Source organism: Aptenodytes patagonicus, chromosome 3, assembly GCF_965638725.1.
Source record: "Aptenodytes patagonicus chromosome 3, bAptPat1.pri.cur, whole genome shotgun sequence".
NCBI classification, from domain to species: Eukaryota; Metazoa; Chordata; class Aves; order Sphenisciformes; family Spheniscidae; genus Aptenodytes; species Aptenodytes patagonicus.
In genome coordinates this window covers 51,905-71,465 of record NC_134951.1, presented here as the reverse complement: position 1 = coordinate 71,465, position 19,561 = coordinate 51,905, and the positions used below count along the sequence as shown (strand labels likewise).

The window sequence follows — 19,561 nt, the reverse complement described above, 5'->3', positions numbered from 1 at the left end:
AGTGTGCCCAGGCGGCCAAGAAGGCCAATGGCATCCTGGCCTGTATCAGAAATAGTGTGGCCAGCAGGAGTAGGGAAGTGATCGTGCCCCTGTACTCGGCACTGGTGAGGCCGCACAGGCTCGAATACTGTGTTCAGTTTTGGGCCCCTCACTACAAGAAGGACATTGAGGTGCTGGAGCATGTGCAGAGAAGGGCAACGAGGCTGGTGAGGGGTCTGGAGAACAAGTCTTATGAGGAGCGGCTGAGGGAACTGGGACTGTTTAGCCTGGAGAAAAGGAGGCTGAGGGGAGACCTCATCGCTCTCTACAACTACCTGAAAGGAGGTTGTAGCGAGGTGGGTGTTGGTCTCTTCTCCCAAGTAACAAGTGACAGGACAAGAGGAAATGGCCTCAAGTTGCGCCAGGGGAGGTTTAGATTGGATGTAAGGAAAAATTTCTTTACTGAAAGAGTGGTGAAACATTGGACCAGGCTGCCCAGGGAAGTGGTGGAGTCCCCATCCCTGGAAGTATTTAAAAGATGAGTAGATGAGGCACTTAGGGACATGGTTTAGTGGACATGGTGGTGTTGGGTTGACGGTTGGACTCGATGATCTTAGAGGTCTTTTCCAACCTCAATGATTCTATGATTCTATGATTCTATGATCATCCCTAGGGCAACAGTCCAAACAGGGTCTTGGTTACACTAACAAACCATACTGAGATGAAGCAGAATTTGTCTCCCACAGACAGACAAACTGCAGTTTCAAGGCTGCGGAAAGCTGTTTGCTCATACAGACCTGCAATCTGTCCCCTCTGAGGCTTCAGAAACACTTAAGGATTACCTGATTTGGGCAGTGGACTCTTCGGTACATCTTTATCTCTGTTTTCCATTTGCACAGCACATCTTGACTAAATGTGGGCAGTCCAGGACGAGTATATTTCAGCTGAGATAAAGAGATGGAATTGAAAGCTGGAAGCAATGTTGACTACACATAGTGCCAAGTATGCCCCTTTCTCTCCCAGGTTGTGAGACCGACGTGCTATGGCTTCTCGTACTCTAACAGCCAAACTCTCAATAACCAATCTTTTCCCATCTCACTGACTCTATACAAACATAACTGAATCTGGAAACCCTCCACAATACCAGAATCCAAAACTTGCCATAACTCTGACTACAACAATTCCTCTAAATGTACTTAACCCCATTAAAATAATAAATCATCCTTTTCCCTTGGGTTTCCCTTACAGCCTAAAAGATGCTCCTGGAAACTCTGAAGCCTGAAAAACTATGAAATATCACTGCATGGCAGCACTGATATGCAACCTATGACTTGTGAGCAACATACTGCCTATAAATGCCTTCATTACTTGTGCCCACTGAAAATTATAGCAATAGGACTTGAAAGTCATTATAGCCTGCCTGAATAAAATACTTATAACACAGCAATTGCTACTGTAGCAATACTGTAATCTAAGACCAGAGAGAGCAAAACCTGATCCCTCCCACAAGATATTACTTCTTCAATATTGCTTTCCATGGGCCACTAAGCACTGGCAACACTGGACAGATGCTAGTGCAAGACTCATCTGATGTGAAGAAAGACTCAAACACTGTATAGCATTTTTAAGGCCTTGTACCTTCCGGTCATCTGGAATCAAGTCCTGCAGAACTTTTCTCTTGGGCCACTCTTTGGCCAGCTCTTCTCCAGCTAGCTCATGGAGATAGTAGATTGCCACCTTTGCAGATCTCCTCTGAACTCTGCCTGTGTTATTTGGCTCCCGTTTTATTTCCTTCAGACTCTCTGTTCTTCTCTCCTCATGGAGGAAAGTGACCTGCAATGAAGGCCAAAAAAGGTGAGCCTCCTTCACTAGTTCCTATTTCAGTTACACTAAATACTGTGAATAAATATTCTGCCAAATCCCTCACAAAAATGCTGCTGCAGCTGTGGTTCACTGTCACAGACATAGGACAGAAGTGCATCCCACTAGCGAGCAGACCCCCAAATCTACTCAGGGGGGTCACAGGAGTAAGGCTCAAGCAGAGAGTTTCATGCAGCCACTGGTCTTAAAAGGATATCACATCCTTCGCTCTAAAACACTCATGGACAACAAGCATAGTACTGCCTGTTCTGCTCCAATGTCGGGTCTTCTAAGAGGAAAGAAAAGCATCTCACAAGTTATACATGTTAGAACCATTCTTCCATGGAGCAAAAGTCAGGCTGGGGAAAGTTTACTGCTGCCATGGTGATTTACTATTAAAAACTTCATCCTAGTCACACAACAGCAACAGCTGCTGCTAGAAGGAAAGTATCAAGGACAGAATACTCCAGAGAGACAGCAAAATGCAAGGATTTGCTATCCCTGATTACCCACCCAAGTAGCAGACAAAAGCCTACGTGTGTCTCAAGTCTGAACGGCTGAAGTACCACCACACTATCCTGATAACTATGGCAATCTGCACTTACCGGCCCATGCTTAGATCGGAGATGGTAGACAAGTCCTGCCTTTGATTTGTATGCTTTTCCACAGTGATGGCACTTCATAGCCATTTTCTCCAGCTCAGAAGCTGCCTTCCCACATTTTTTAACATGATATAGGTATCCCATTATGCTAGTGAAGCTGCCTGTGCAGCCCTGTCAATGCAGAAGAAAAACACGTGAAAGAAAAATGCTCTCCAAGTGATCACAAGACCACTGTGTATAGAATCCACAGTTTGCTGACCAAAGTACTATCACTTTTCCTGCCAGACCAGAGACAAACAGGTAGTAAACTTTAATGTTGGTCTATTCAGACAAACAATATCTGGGACAAAGAATTGGCTGCAACTGGGAGAAACTGTTTCTTAGTACTTCTCTGTATGTAGTGGGCAACAGAAAATTTCAATATATGGAATGAAGAAGTAAGAAGTTAAATGAGGATGCACAAAACGGCAAGATTTTCAGATACAAATGGAGGAGTTGGGCAGAAAAAGAGGAAGGTTTTATACTTGGTTGGCTGGTCAAACTGTCTAGAATGCAGCAATATTAGGGTGATGGTAAATAAAACTTTCAGCTATTCCTAGGACACAGCTATTGTCTCATGCTGCAGCAGAGGACAACAAAAACTCAAATGGTTCCTGTGGATGTCACTTACTAGAATATCTCCTAACTCTGAATCCAGTGATCAACTTGACACTGAGCTTGGAAACAGGACAAATCAAACATGCATCAGCAAGTTTTTAATGTTCTTAGATGTATCCCATCTGCCCTCCATCCCCTTCTCTAGCTGTGGCCAATCTCAATATTTTCAAAAACCACAGACAAACTCACACAGCTAATTATGCATAAAACCATCTTCCCAGCTATCACAAACAATTAAGGAAAGAGTAGAAGTACACATTAATAAAATACTTTTGGTGCACACAAGAAACAATCCAGTGTTCTCTCGATCTCCCTTGAAGACACCAACACATCAAATGCTCAAAGAGCTCTAGCTGACCCTGCTTGAGCACAGGGGTTGAACTAGATGACCTCCGAAGTTCCCTTCCAACCTTAACAATTGTGTAATTCTGTGAACAGTTTAGAATACTGTTGCAAGGTAAAATGGTTATCCTTTAATTTCTTCCTCCCTGACATCTTCCACTGAATGCATTTATAAAGTCGTATCTTTGCTGAATCTACATTTACACATCTAGTTTAAAGAAGCCATTTAAAAAAAACCTGTAATCAAAAATAAAAACTCAATTTTAATCACTCTAGTTATCCTCTCTAAAAAGGTTCGAATGAGGATCAGACAGTAACCGAAGGTGAACTCCTTTCTAGTGTAAGCAAGAGAATATCACCTTCACACAAATCATGTGTGAAGCCCTAAAACTTCTAGTTGAGCTAGTTAGTATACACCAGACTCCTACTTTGTTTAGTCATGAGGTTCTAACCAAGTATCAGTCATTCCAAAATTCATTCTCTGTGCTCAGTGCTTCACAAGTGTTTAGAGGAAATTCTCCAGGCACCCTGCTGCTTTCCTTGTAACACAACATCCCACCAAAGTCCCTAAAGAGACTACTAGACTTGAAGGGGGAAGGGGATAACATCAGGCTCGCCCGTGACAAGCCATGGGATGACACACCAAGGTTTGAGGGACGGGATGCTAGCAAGGGCCCTCAGCTTGTTGCTCTGAGACACGCTGGGTACACTGGAGCACATTTGAAGTCTTACAGAGATGAGCCAGGGGCTCCTGAGGTAAGAGGAGCCAACAGGGAAACACCAGTGAAATACCTCAAAGGAATTAAGGTGTGTTCCTCTAAGAAGGTGGTACGGCCGACAGCCCAGCTGAAGTGCCTCTACACCAATGCACGCAGCATGGGTAACAAACAGGACGAGTTGGAAGCCACCATGCTGCTAGAAAGCTATGACCTAGTTGCCATTACTGAAACCTGGTGGGATGAATCCAATGACTGGAGCGCTGCTATCGAGGGCTACAGAAGGGACAGGAGAGGAAGGAGGGGCGAAGGGGTTGCCCTTGATGTCAAGAAATGGATAGATTGTGAAGAGCTGTCTCTGAAGAATAGCCACAAGTAGGTTGAAAGCTTATGGGTAAGAATTACAGACCAAGGCAACAAAGGGAACCTTGTGGTCGGTGTTTACTACAGGCTGCCTGATCAAGGGGAGCCTATTGACGAAGCCTTCCTACTCCAGCTACAGGAGGTATTGCGCTTGCAGGCTCTCATCCTGCTGGGGTACTTCAACCACCCCAACATCTGCCAGAAAAATAGCACAGCAAGCTGTAGGCAATCCGGGAGACTCCTGGAGTGCATTGAGAATAACTTCTTAAGCCAGGGAACAGACAGCCCTACCAGAGGGGATACATTACTGGACCTGTTGGTCACCAACGCAAGCGAGCTAATCAGAGACATCACGATTGGACGCAGCCTGGGCTGCAGTGATCATGCACTGGTGGAGTTTGCAGTCCTGAGGCATATGGGACAGGCAAAGAGTAAAATCAGGACCCTGAATTTTCGGAAAGCAAATTTGCAGCTGTTCAAGGAGTTAGTCAATTGGACCCCCTGGGAAACTGCCCTCAGGGACAAGGGAACAGAACACAGCTGGCAAGTCTTTAAGGACGCTTTCCACAGAGCGCAAGAGCTCTTGATCCCCTTGTGTAAGGAATCAGGAAAGGAAGGCAAGAGACTGGCATGGCTGAGTCGAGACCTGCTGGTCAAACTAAAGGGCAAGAAGGAAATGCACAGGCAGTGGAAGCAGGGACAGGTATGCTGGAAAGAGTATAGGGATGCTGCCTGGTTGTGTAGGGATGGGGTCAGGAAGGCCACGGTGCGGCTGGAGCTGAACTTGGGAAGGGACACAAAGAATAGTAAGAAGGGCTACTATAGGTATGTCAGCCAGAAAAGGAAGGTCAAAGAAACTGTACCCCCCTGATGAACATGACCGGCAAACTGGTAACAACAGACAAGGAGAAGGCTGAGGTACTCAACAACTTTTTTGCCTCAGTCTTCACTGGCAATCTCTCTTCCCACACGTCTCGAGTGGATGGACCTCAAGGCAAGGACTGGGGGAAGCAAAGTCCCTCCCACTGTAAGAGAAGACCAGCTTTGAGACCACCTGAGGAGCCTGGACATACATAAGTCTATGGGACCTGATGAGATGCATCCCAGAGTCCTGAGGGAATTGGCTAATGTAGTTGCCAAGCCACTCTCCATATTTCATATATCACGGCAGTCGGGTGAAGTCCCTTGTGACCGGAAAAAGGGAAACATTGCACTCATTTTTAAAAAGGGTAGAAAGGAGGACCCTGGGAACTAGCAACCTGTCAACCTCACCTCTGTGCCTGGGAAGATCATGGAACAGGTCCTCCTGGAAGCTACGCTAAGGCACATGGAGGACAGGGAGGTGATTCGAGACAGCCAGCATGGCTTCACCAAGGGCAAGTCTTGCCTGACCAACCTAGTGGCCTTCTATGATGGAGTCACTACACCAGTGGATAAGGGAAGAGCCACAGATGTCATCTATCTGGACTTCTGCAAGGCCTTTGACACGGTCCCCCACAATGTCCTCTCTCTAAATTGGAGAGGTATGGATTTGATGGGTGGACTATTTGATGGATAACAAATTGCCTGGATGGTCGCATCCAGAGAGCAGCAGTCAATGGCTCAATGTCTGGATGGAGATCAGTGATGAGTGGTGTCCCGCAGGGGTCTGTAGTGGGACCAGTACTGTTTAGTATCTTCATCAATGACATAGACAGTGGGATCGAGTGCACCCTCAGCAAATTTGCAGATGACACCAAGCTGAGTGGTGCGGTTGACATGCCTGAGGGACGGCTGACACGCCTGATGCCATTCAGAGGGTCCTGGACAAGCTTGAGAAGTGAACTTCATGAGGTTCAACAAGGCCAAGTGCAAGGTCCTGCACATGGGTCAGGGCAACCCCCGGTATCAATACAGGCTGAGGGATTGAGAGCAGCCCTGCCGAGAAGGACTTGGGGGTACCGGTGGATGAAAAGCTGGACATGAGCCAGCAATGTGCGCTTCCAGCCCAGAAAGCCAACCATATCCTGGGCTGCATCAAAAGAAGCATGGCCAGCAGGTCGAGGGAGGGGATTCTGCCCCTCTACTCCACTCTGGTGAGAACCCACCTGGAGCACTGCATCCAGCTCTGGGGTCCTCAGCACAGCAAAGACATGGACCTGTTGGAGAAGGTCCAGAGGAGGACCACAAAAATGATCAGACGGCTGGAACACGTCTCCTGTGAGCAAAGGCTGAGAGAGTTGGGGTTGTTTAGCCTGGAGAAGAGAAGGCTCTGGGGAGACCTTACTGTGGCCTTTCAATAATTAAAGGGGGCTTACAAGAAAGATGGGGACAGACTTTTTAATAGGGCCTGTAGCAATAGGACAAGGGGTAAAGGTTTTAAACTAAAAGAGGGTAGATTCAGACTAGATATAAGGAAGAAATTGTTTATGATGAAGGTGGTGAAACACTGCAACAGGTTTCCCAGAGAGGTTGTAGATGCCCCATCCCTGGAAACATTCAAGGTCAGGATGGACGGGGCTCTGAGCAACCTGATCTAGTTGAAGATGTCCCTGCTCATTGCAGGAGGGCTGGACTAGATGACCTTTAAAGGTCCCTTCCAACCCAAACCATTCTATGATACTCTGTCTTAAAAGCATAGCTAGGATCTTGAAACAAATCCAGCTTTGGCCAGCACCAAAGCATACCTAGCAGAACTCTCATAATATTTTACGTTCATGCATCCGCTGCTGTTTAATTTGGGATACTTAGCACAATGCAGCTTACCTCCCTCATACACTTTAGTTTTCCCATACGCTTCAAAACCTTCCGAAGGCGGTCTCGCTCAAGCTGCTCATCCAATTCTCCTCCCTCCTTCACAACTGGCTAAAGCACAGCAGGAAGATGAAAGAAAAACACAGGATGCTCAGCATTTACAGTTCTTCTCATAGGGAATTCACTACTCAACACACTACTAAAGGAATGCTTCTAAAATAATTAAATCTCTGCAACTTCTGATTTTACAGAAGTGTATCTAATACAATGATGACTGTCTATATCCCAGAACAACTGAATTATCTTTAAAAGGAGTAAACTGCCTGAAAACCACTTTGCAGATAAGAGTTTTAACATTTAGATAGCTATCTATGAACGAAACCTTGATAAGAAATCATCCCAAACTACAGCTTCTGGGAAGGACTATGTATGTATTTCCATAATACTTTTCCCCCCTTCTGCCTGTGGAAAGTACTTACTCATCTCTGTCATGCATCTTTAACATTTACTGGTCCTACCATTTCCATTTAGCCTAACTAAAGCTAAGCAGACTAACTGTCTGTAACGGTTATTAATCTACGCTGAACTATAGCTCAAGTTCTTCTCTATTCTCTCTCGGATGGTTATTGTATATTATTTCCTGTACTACCTTATAATAATATTACACCTAGACTGAATAAAAAGTTAGAACTGAGTGACAGACCTATTCCTCAGGGCCAGAACATGATCCCTGGCCTATTTCATTTACTAGTACAGCTGTAGGTTCAGAAACCACAGCACTGGGAACTATGTGAAAAGTAACAGTAATGTATTATCTAAACCTTACCCAAACTTCCGAATGACCTTTCCAAAAGTTCTAATTCTTCACAACTACAACAGAAGACATTGCCTTCTTTAAAGTAATAGCAAAGAGGAAAAGCAGATTGTAGCATTAGTATCTTTACAGTAAATAGAGACAAGAACTAAACTGCTGCTTCTGCTTTTTTACCTTTGAACTTGTAAAGAACTGAAATCTAGTCTGCTCCGGATGTAGAAAAACTCCTACTTTCCAGCAAAGGACTGAAAATTGCAGCCTAATGAGCAATCTTTTTTTTTTTCCTGATTGAGAATGCCTTTTATGTGTGACATATAACCAGCCTAAACAGAAATTCATCCCCTCTTTCTAAGATGTAGCGTGCCTACCATCTCTGGTAACATTCTATTGTTTTTTCAGATGTCAAATCTCTCAGGAAAAATAATAGGTAGACCAGATTTGAACAGCTACAACATTTGAAAAAACACACCATGTTCTGCTTCTGTGTGCACCAGAGAAGGAACAAAAGACTGTCTTGCCTGTACGATTTTTAGATGCACAGCAGTCGTGTTACCTGATTGTTATGGTCTGCCATGACATGGTATTTCATCCCTCCTAAAGACTTCAGCTGCTTCCCACAGTGATGACATGTGAACATTTCCTAGAAATAAACAAGGACATGGTGCGTGTAACTGTAAATTAACCAAAGCAGTGGGAAACTCTTTGGGGGAAAGGAGCAGGAGAGCAGAACATTTTATTTGGGCCTGGTAACTGCCCATTAAGAACAGAAGAGATTTTATGGAGCCTAAAATTTGGGGAAACACATGAAATAGCTACACCTTTGTTTACTACCCCAAATCTCCAGCAAAAGGCTAAGCAAGAAGCACCAAGGGCAGCCTCTTACAGATGTATAAAGGACTCTTGCTTAGAGACATGATGATGAGATGAAACTGGTTTTAAATGCAATACAAAACAGCGTGCAGGCATTTCTATCAGTAAGCTGACGAGGAATAAAGAAAACATGGCTTATCTCTCTTGCTCTTACCTGCCTACAATTTACCATATGTTTCTTCAGTCCTTCTACAGTCTTTCTCACCACAGCCCGGCATGTGGGACACGTAACTCGGCCTTTGTCCTGAATTTCCAAAGACCATTGCTCTTCCATACTACCTGTCAAAACAAAAGGTTTGAAATAGAACTGCAAACACAGTATCTTTTTTTTTCCTTTGATGTGCACAATGAATCCTAGAAGAAAACAGGTCACATGCTACAAAACTCGTGTCCAGCGACACTTCAATAGGTTTAGCTCATTTGCAGCTTTAAATGTGTCATGTGACAATCACTCCTTTTGGAAGATCATTTTATAAAAACACTTTAATCCTACCATCCCCTTGTGAGGAGTGTTCTTCCACTTGTTCAGTAGAGATTTTTCCTTCATTCATTTTTATTACACAATTACTTTAGCATGCAGAGTAAACTTTTCTTTCAGCAAAAGGGTTTTCACAGTAAAAGTAGTCACAGATGTGACTGAACAGTTTCAGACAAAGTCCACGGTTCAGTCCTACTAACCAAATCTTTAGAACTCCACTTACGTTAGCCAGCAGTTTTCACACTGAAAGTGAACAGAGCTGCACCACCAGGCCAAGTTACTCAACAGCCAGTGAAAAGTACCCTGTGTGGCATGGTTTCCAGTTCCTGGCCTCTTTTTGAAATGCCAAGCAAAAGCTTGGCATAATCCACAAGGATTATAAATTACCGAAAGGGGTTCTGGGAAGAAAGTGGCTTAGCAGCCATCTGCTTGAATTCTTATCATAAAAAGATCTAAAGGCTTTCCTCTTTGCCCAGTAATAACAGGCAGGGGTTGTTCCTCCCCCCAGGTGGCTGGGGGAAAAGTCTGTGAATCAAACAGCACTTGGCAGAAAACTGGGGTATTTAATGAGCGGTGTGAGCTACACATACCAAGTCATTCCATTTGCTGAGTAAAGGCTAATGTTATTTTTCTAGGGTGGAGTGCTTGGGTCTCTGGCTACCAGGTTACCAGAAGAGGTGATTCGGCAGCAACAGCTACAGAGTTTTTCCTGCAAACATATTCTGCTGAGCAAAAAAGTATAAATACTTTTATGAGTTTTATAGTGAAACTATTTTAACAGGCTTTTGCTCAGTTCAAAAAGTGATTCCCCCTTCACTGTTCCATTATGCAGTGGTAAAACCATGTGGAACTACACTGTTAGGCCGTATGCAGTCCCTCCAATCTTGCTCTGCATTACTGACACAGTGCCAAAAGGACAGCAGCCAGTTCTTCCTTGTCAACAGTAAAGTGAACAACAAAATGGAAACACCAGAAACACAGCTGTTGCTCAGATTCAAATCCTAGAATCACATTTATCTTTTAGCTGCTTTATAAACAATTCTGAGCAACTGCTTCTTCTTCTTACCTGTGCCACAGGTTTCCGGTTCTTTCTGAACACAGTGGCCTTTCATTTTGGAGTTTTGTTGTGTTCCATCTTGCTGCTTTTTTCCTGTTGTAACACAAACAAGAAAGACCAGAAGACTTAATTTTGCTAGCCTTGTCACAAAAAAGCGAGATTTTTTGCTAGGAGGCTGCTATTTAGTCTGCTGTCTCAAAGCTACTCATTCAGAAATGTTCAATGTTTTGGTTTGTTTTTTTTAAGGAATTTCAAGATTATGTTCCCTACTCCTTTTCAACATCCATAGCTATTTACAGCTGCAGGCATTAGTCCCATCCAGATATTTGTAATCTGTATGGTTGTTCATACACAAAGCTCAGGGGATGGGAACTCTTCACGCTGAAACATCTTCTGTTCACAATATGGCTGAGCCAATCTAATGACTTGTTGACAACCAAATGGACAGTCCCATTCCTCTACTCATTCCTGTTTTCTTTAGACTAAACAACTCTTATTGTTTCAGTATTTTTTCATGGGTTATGCTTTTTGCTCTCTTCCCGTCCCTGTTTTCTTCAGTTGGTCCACACATTTCCTGAACTGCAGTGCCCACTGCTGGAAACAGCACTCCAAGTGTGACCCTGCGTTAGAGCAAAAGAATTACTTCACATGTCTGAAAGTCTACATTCCTGCTCAAACACCTCAGTATAACATCTGCCTTTTTAAAAACAAGTATGACACTGTTGGTCCCTAGTCAGCTTTTGATCTGTTGTAAATCTCAAATCCTGTTCTGAAGAACTGACTCCTAGGAGGTGGTTCTTTGTCTTTCAGCTGTGCTAATATTTCTTCCTAACTACAGTATCTTTAATTTTACACTATTCCATTCTATTTTTTAAATTGTTTCTCTAATGTCAAGACCACTTTCCATTTTAGCCTTTTCTCCAACATACTTGCCATCTCTTTCAGCTTTGTGCTGTCTACATACTTCCAAGTCCTTGCTGACAAAAACAATAGTTAGAATTGAACCTAGGACAGATTGTGAACCATCATTCTATACTTTTTTCTATTTCACAGAAACATTAAGGTTGGAAGGGACCTCCTGAGATCACCTAGTCCAATCCCCGTGTTCAGGCAGGGTCAGCTAGAGTAGGTTGCCAAAGAACATGTCCAGTCAAGTTTTGAGTATCTCCACTGATGGAGACTCTACAACCTCTTTGGGCAACCTGTGCCAGGGTTTGACCACCCTCACAGTAAAGAAGTGTATTCTTGTCTTTAGATAGAATTTTGTGGGTTTTAATTTGTGCCCATTGCCTCTTGTCCTGTCAATGAGCACTATAGAGAAGAGTCTGGCTCCCTTTTCTTCATTCCCTCTCATCAAATATTTATACATAGTGGTAAGATTCCCCCTGAGCCTTCTCTTCTCCAGACTGAAGAGTTGCAGCTCTCTCAGCCTGTCCTCATAGGAAAAATATTCCAGTCCCTCAATCATCTTTGCAGCCCTGTATTGGGGAGCCCAGAACTGGACACAGTACTCCAGATGTGGCCTCACCAACGCTGAGCAGAAAGGAAGGATCACCTCCCTCGACCTGCTGGCAATGCTCTTAATGTAGCCCAGAATGCTGTTGGCTGCCTTTGCCACAAGAGTGTGTTGCTGGCTCATGGTCAGCTTGCTGTCCTCCAGGACCCCAAGGTCCCTCTCTGCAGAGCTGGTTTCCAGAAAGTTAGCCCCCAGCATACACTGGTACATGAGGTTATTCCTGCCCAGCTGCAGGACTTCACATTTCTCCTTGATGAACCTCAAGAGATTCCTCTCTGCTTAATTCCCCAGCCTGTCCGGGTCCCTGTGAATGGCAGCACACCCATCTGGTGTACCACCACTCCTCCATTTTGTATCATCTGTGTACCTGCTGAGGGTGGGTGCATACTGTCCCATTGTCCAGGTCATCAATGAAAATGTTAAACAGTACTGGCCCCAGTATTTACCCCTGGGGCACACCACTATTGATGTGCCTCCAACTACTTTGTGCTGCTGATCACAAGCCTCGGGGCCTGGATATTCAGCTGGTTTTCAATCCGCTGCACTGTTCATTTATCTAACCTGTACTTTGTCAGCTCGTCTATGAGGATGTTGTGGGAAACAGCACCAAAAGACTTACTAAAGTTGAGGTGAACAACACCCACTGCCCTCCCCTCCAAGCTAGTGACCTCATTGTACTAAGCTATCAGGTTGATTAAGTGTGATTTGCCCTTCATGAATCCATGCCGACTACTCCAAATCACCATCCTCTGTGCTGCACTGCACAGCGTTCGCAGCCCAGAAGGCCAATCGTATCCTGGGCTGCATCAAAAGAAGCGTGGCCAGCATGTTGAGGGAGGGGATTCTGCCCCTCTACTCTGCTCTGGTGAGACCCCACCCGGAGTACTGTGCCCAGCTCTGGAGCCCTCAGCAGAAGAAAGACACGGACCCCTTGGAGCGGGTCCAGAAGAGGGCCACGAAACAATCAGGGGGATGGAACACCTCTCCTGTGAAGAAAGGCTGAGAGAGTTGGGGTTGTTCAGCCTAGAGAAGAGGCAGCTTCGGGGAGACCTTATTGCAGCCTATCAGTACTTAAAGGGGGCTTATAAAAAAGATGGTGGCAAACGTTTTAGCAGGGCCTGTTGTGACAGGACAAGGGGGCATGGCTTTAAACTGAAGCGGGGGTAGATTTAGACTAGATATAAGGAAGGCATTTTTTACACTGAGGGTGGTGAAACGCTGGCACAGGTTGCCCAGAGCGGTGGTGGATGCCCCATCCCTGGAAACATTCAAGGTCAGGTTGGACGGGGCTCTGAGCAACCTGATCTAGTTGCAGATGTCCCTGCCCATGGCAGGGGGGTTGGACTAGATGACCTTTAGAGGTCCCTTCCAACCCAAACTATTCTATGATTCTGTGATCTTGTCCTTCATGTGTTTGGAAATGCTTTCCAGGAGGATTCTCTCCGTCACCTTCCCAGGGACTGAGGTGAGGTTGACCGGCCTGTAGTTCCCCAGATCTTCCTTCTTTCTGTGCTTGAAGACAGGAGTGTATTTGCTCTCTTCCAGTCTTCAGGAACCTCTCCCAGTCGCCACGACCTTTCAAAAATAATCAAGAGTGGCCTCACAATGACATCAGCTAGCTCTCTCGGTACTCAGTGCAACCCATCAGGCCCCATGGGACTTAGGTATGTCCAGTTTAAGTGCTCTAACCTCGTCCTCCTTCACTGAGTGTAAGGCTTCCTTGCTCCAGACTTTCCCTCTGGTCTCAGGCACCTGGGATTCCTGAAGGATTCCTTTAACTGATAAAGATTGAGGCACAGGAAGCATTGAATACCTCAGCCTTTTCCATGTCATTTGTCACCGGTTCCCCTGCCCTGTTCAGCAGTGCACTCATGCTTTCCCTAGTCTTCCCTTTGCTGTTCATGTACTTGTAGAATCCCTTCTTGTTGCCTTTCACACTCCTTCCCAGATTCAGCTCCAGGTTGGCCTTGGCTTTCCTAACCTCATCCTTGCAAGATTGGACAGCCAATGTATCCTTCTCCTGTGTTACCTGCTCCTACTTTCACCGCTTGTACACTTCCTTTTGCACCTAACCACTGATTAACAACCCTTTGAAGGCATGTGCCCTGGTTTCAGCTGGGATAGAGTTAATTTTCTTCCTAGTAGCTGATATAGTGCTGTGTTTTGGATTTAGTATGAGAATAACATTGATAACACACGGATGTTTTAGTTATTGCTAAGTAGTGCTTACACTAGCCAAGGACTTTTCAGCTTCCCATGCTCTACCGACTGAAGGCTGGAGGTGCACAAGAAGCTGGGAGGGGGCACAGCCAGGACAGCTGACTCAAACTGGCCAAAGGGATATTCCATACTATGTGACGTCATGCTCAATATATAAACTGGGGGAAAGCTGGCCGGGGGGGCCGCTGCTCGGGGACTGGCTGTGCACCAGTCAGTGGGTGGTGAGCAATTGCATCGTGCATCACTTGCTTTGTATATTCTATTATTATTATTATTTTTATTATTATTACTATTTTATTTTATTTCAATTATTAAACTGTTCTTATCTCAACCCACAAGTTTTCTCACTTTCACTCTTCCGATTCTCTCCCCCATCCCACCGGGGGCAGGGGAGAATGAGTGAGCGGCTGTGGTGCTCAGTTGCCGGCTGAGGTTAAACCACAACAGCATGAAAGACCTATGATATCAAGCATTTGCCCCCTCTGTCTCTGTGGTAAAAGAAAATTAAAGTGGTTGGGTTTGATTTCTCCTTAACAAACTCATATTGCTGTTATCATCTACTCATTAATCTCCAGATGTTTACAAGTAATTTGTCTGATTATTTAGTCCAGAATCTTTTGGGAAACTGAAATGAAGCAGACCAGCCTATACTTGCCCTACTTCCTTTCCTCCCTCCCTTCGCTGGACTTTTAAGAGAGACTGAAATTAGAACAATCATCTCCCATTGTAAAACAGAAACTAGTCAACAGTCTCCTATAACAAAATACCCAAAATCAGAAATAGAGTTGGAAGACAGCAGAGGACAGCATTTGGGCAGAGAGGAAGTCTGAAGTACCTGGAGGCTTGTAACTAAGAATTACAACTTATTTGTATTACCTGAAATCTTCTGCTTCTTCTTGGGAGAGTCTTTAAGATCTTCGCCTTCCCCTTGCTCAGATTTCCTCTTGCCTTTCAATAGTACTTCTGCTAATGAGTAAGAACAGAAATGCTTCAGTCTCATTATTCAGCCTGGATAACAGCTTTGAGTCTGCTGCTGCCGCAGCTTATCCTCATATTCTATACTTTAAAAAAAAAAAAAAAAAAAGTTTTTGTAAGGCACCTGGACACCAGTGAGCTAGACACAGCCTTTTGACTCAGTAACGTTTAGGCACTCCACAGCCTGCAATCCTCCGACACAGTAGATATGGAAGAAACAGTGCCACAGCATGGTCTGGGAAAATAATGCTCCTCAGGAAGAGAGCCAGAAGGTGCTAGGTTATGTCATAAAAAGCTCATCTGCACACACAAAAAGGAACATAGAGAAACAACGGCAGGTGGGGAAACCCAAATAATATCCTGCATCCCTCACTACTTCCAGGCCTATCAAAGGCTTATCTCCATGAACACAGAGAAGTACAGAAGCACAACGGCATGCAAGGGAACCCAAATTATAGACTCAAAGAAACAGACACCTTCCTCCCAGTTTTGTCCCAGGAAACCCACCAGGATGAGTCAATGGGAGCCGCTCTCTGGAGCGCCCTTTGGAAGGGGGGGAGCAGTGAGAAGGGAGAGTGTGGTGTTAATGCCTAAAGACACATGGGATGCTAGCCAAGAACAATTCAGGATTCCACAAGACTGGGATGCTTAGGAGTGGTATCAAAGGAAGGGAAAGGGAGAGAATTAGCTGATTTGGGAAGGATCAAGTGTGGGAAAATAGAGGTATAAGAGGATAAAAAGGGCCACTTGCTTGTAAACAGGTGGCTGGTCAGTATACAAGTCTGGTCATGCCTGACACCAAATCAGAGGGACCAGGGGAGAGCAGTGTCTGTGAGTGTGACCCTGTCTGTAAGGAGGCCTACACCAGCAACTGGCATGGCTCTGCAAGCCTCAGGGGCTAGCAGGTCCACATACCAGCAACTGAGGAGACCAGGATCCAAATGTCAGATACTGAGTAGACTGAGTGTTTAAGTCCAGCTACAGGAGAGATCCATATTGCACATATGTGTGCACACCCAAATGTACACATACATATATATGTACTTCTTTCTCATATACTTTTTATATATGCTTCTTTTCTCTCACTAACACATCTTCATCCTGATCAGCCAGAGAGGTAAACAGGATGGAGGCCACTGGTGCTGTTTGTCTGAGTGCCGAGCGTGCCTCTTTGTGTTGATTGGTGTGGCTGGCTGCGTATACATGTTGTATACGTGTGTTTGTACCTACAGGAATACACGCTTAGTCTCGCTACTGGTTGGACCTGGGGGTTTGGAGCAGCAACCTCGCTTCTATCAAGCTACCAGATTCGTCTCTCCCCACAACAGGATGGAATACAGATTCTGACTTAGAGATAAGAAGAAAGTGCATTAAAGAACAGCGAAGTTTTGGCTCTCAGCCACGCGAGAAGTTTGGAAAACAGCTCCTAGGCCAGGAAATCTGAATCCTACAACAACATAAGACCCAAACCACTCCAAATCAGAAAATTGCAAGTGACAGAAGCAAGAAAATAAAAGAAATAAAAACATCCTTAAAAAAAAATAATCTACCAACCACAAAAGCCATGTCTAATCCAGAATACTGCTGAATGGTCCCCTTTTCTACATCTTTACTGTTGTTTGTTCTATTTTCAAAGCTCTCAGGGCATATTCCTGATATGATTGGCAGAACCCTTATACTTTTCTCTTCTACAGATAAAACTGAGTTCAGTCACAGAATCATTAATTTTAATAGACAAGTCACTCAAAAGGAATTGCATAACATCAGAGAATTTTACCTATGTTTCTGCAGTGGAGGAAGTTTACTTCTCCTAATACATGAGCAGCATTAGCAAGCTTGTAATTTGTGGCTGAACCACAGCATGTCTTTCAGAAGTCATCTAATCTCTCATAAAAGGAGCAGAGAGAAAAACAGTTTTGCATCGAGCCAAGAGTGATGAGTACCTTTTTTTTCTGAAGATTTTTTAATGCTGTTTTTTATTCCTCTCATTGCCAACCAGTAAGCAGGCCGGCGAATGGTCCGCTTGCTTCTGGACTCTGCACTTCCGTTCACTCGACTCTTCGGTGAGGCAGAAGAAATGTTGCTGACTGTCTCATCATAGTTACTCTTCAGTCCTAGGACAGTAGTTTCCACCTCCTCAAATTGCTTAGACCTGGAAAACATGAACTTGAAATCCTATTTATATGTTTACATACATGCACACACAACCACAATAACTTGACAGACAACATCCCTTTCATCTTCCCAAGTACTCTAAAAATTCATCTCACAGTTCATTGAATCTCCTGAGTTTTGTGAACTGAAAAATGCCAGCAAGATAAAACATCCTAAATGTTACTTTTCAGTACATCTTTTAGAGAATGACATTAGAAAGCCACTCGAGAGAGGAACAGAAAAAAATATCCGTCCTACTTCAAACCTTCAACTTAAGAAGCAGGCACAAGTTAATCTCAATTTAAAAATATACATTTATCCTTAAGCAACCAATGTGGAATTTAAGAACTCTTCTGCAGCCCATCATTACAAAAGAGACCTTTTCCATCCCACAAAGGGCAAGATCTCTTTCAGTATGTATTCCCAGAGTCAGAGCTGACACTACACCATTAAAAGGCTTAACACTAGTAAGAATTTTAACCAGCAAATTTTCAGCAATGAAGACAGCCTTATAGTACATCCTACAAATCACACTACATTAAAGACTTATTTAGACTAGCCAGCAGCACTGATTTTTCTTCCTAGAGATCAGAGGGAACTTTGTTTCACTATTCTCAAATATTTCTCACAGTCCTGAAATGCCTGGACATTTACACTACTGCACATGACAGCAAAATGATTAGGTGTCAAAGAAACATAAAGTATCTATTCTCTGGGCTAATACCATTAACGTAAGAGGAAAGAACAGAAAACAGAAACACTTTTCAACATATCCCATTGCTACCACAATTCACAAACTGAAATAAGTAGATCACTTGAATGATGACTGTGATGGCCATCCCAGCAATATTCTCCCACGCCCTGAGCTGTGGAGCTCACATGTTTTAACACATCAATCCAGAAATTAGTAAGTGGGGGACACTGATGGTACCAGGTCAGATCAGTATATACTACGTTTAAGGAGGTACTGCAGAAGGACGGGGAGAGGAATTCTCAAATTAAAGCCTTTCAGTTGCAATCACACTCAAAATACATAGATTTTGGAACACCATTTGGTCTTGAACATAAAATATTTATCTTCCCAGTGTTAAAATCCTTTTAAAAACAATAAATGAAAGCTAACACCCCTTGAAGTGTCAGAAAAGCACTTTTCCTACAAACCAATAAGCAAAGTTAATTGAGACTCTAATCACACAAACCAAAATCGTTGCAGCTCTTAAAATTCAGATTATTATGTAAAGACCAGATATGGTTTTCCAATAGGAATCTCTCAGCTTTTTTCTTGCCCTCAGTCAAACTAGACAAGAAACATTCACATACTTTTTGTTTCCCAGAGACCTCTTGACCTTCTGTTGTCTGTGATGTCCAGGCCTGGTGTCCTAACAAAGTAGAACAATTCACATTAGCAGCATAATTTTTTTATTTTTGCATGTTTCGCTTTTCAGTTAAACACAATCACCTGTACTTTGAGGATGTGCATACCATCCTTTGAAAAGGAAACCACCGTTTTCTGCAACAAGGAAGTGTTTAACCTTTTCAACTCCAGCTGAATTAGAACTGGAATCAAAACAGGGATGAGCCCCTCTACACTCCCCATATGAAAGCCAATCATTCCCCTTGCACTGAGGCACAATGGAGTGTTCTTTGTCTCCAATTCATTCAGTGATACCTGCTTTCTGCCTAGACTTTATCACACGATGACAAATATTTTAGATCCTAACTTACTAGTTTTTACATAGTACTTATTTTTTCCTTAATGAAATAATTCTTGCATTTACCATGCCAAGAATATTGTCTCTAGTCTCTTTTATGCCCTCTTTTCATTTTTTATCTCAATTGTTTTGTCATACTCTATCAGTTCACTTTATCCACATCACAGGATCCTTCTTCTTCTTTAACAAAGATTTTTTGTCACTTATTGCTTGTTGCTACTTATGGTCCTATTAAGACACGTAATTTAACAGATACCATTGACGTTCCCAAGTCAGGATAACCAACTCATTTGCTGTACGCTGGTCCTGGCGTGTGGACAATCATTTATCACCTTCTTCCAAATACTAATAATGACTCAATGTCATTCTTCACTGGAAAACCCAGGACAAAAATCTTGGTTATACAGACTAGAAGACAAAAATCATTGCCCAGTAGAAGTATATGAAATACTAAAACTGTAACCTAGGAACAGAGATAGTATTTTGCCATGTACAGGAACTGGCTAAGAAACT

At 43.8% G+C, this 19,561-nt stretch overlaps 1 protein-coding gene across 6 annotated transcripts in view; it reads right to left on the bottom strand.

Annotated features, from left to right (window-relative positions):
- ZNF512 (zinc finger protein 512) overlaps window positions 1-19,561 on the bottom strand; it is a 28,120-nt gene that overhangs the window by 6,184 nt on the left and 2,375 nt on the right. For 2 of the 6 annotated variants that reach the window (XM_076332389.1, XM_076332391.1), the window contains exons 2-12: window positions 18,657-18,715; window positions 17,126-17,334; window positions 15,084-15,173; window positions 13,437-13,562; window positions 10,481-10,564; window positions 9,091-9,215; window positions 8,620-8,706; window positions 7,265-7,363; window positions 2,445-2,612; window positions 1,618-1,812; window positions 822-923 (exon numbers count right to left, since the gene is read on the bottom strand). In XM_076332389.1, the coding sequence (XP_076188504.1) occupies window positions 822-923; window positions 1,618-1,812; window positions 2,445-2,612; window positions 7,265-7,363; window positions 8,620-8,706; window positions 9,091-9,215; window positions 10,481-10,564; window positions 13,437-13,562; window positions 15,084-15,173; window positions 17,126-17,334; window positions 18,657-18,715 (1,344 nt within the window). The remainder of the gene's footprint in view (window positions 1-821; window positions 924-1,617; window positions 1,813-2,444; window positions 2,613-7,264; window positions 7,364-8,619; window positions 8,707-9,090; window positions 9,216-10,480; window positions 10,565-13,436; window positions 13,563-15,083; window positions 15,174-17,125; window positions 17,335-18,656; window positions 18,716-19,561) is intronic. The other 4 variants (XM_076332393.1, XM_076332394.1, XM_076332390.1 and 1 more) reach the window with 3 other exon arrangements.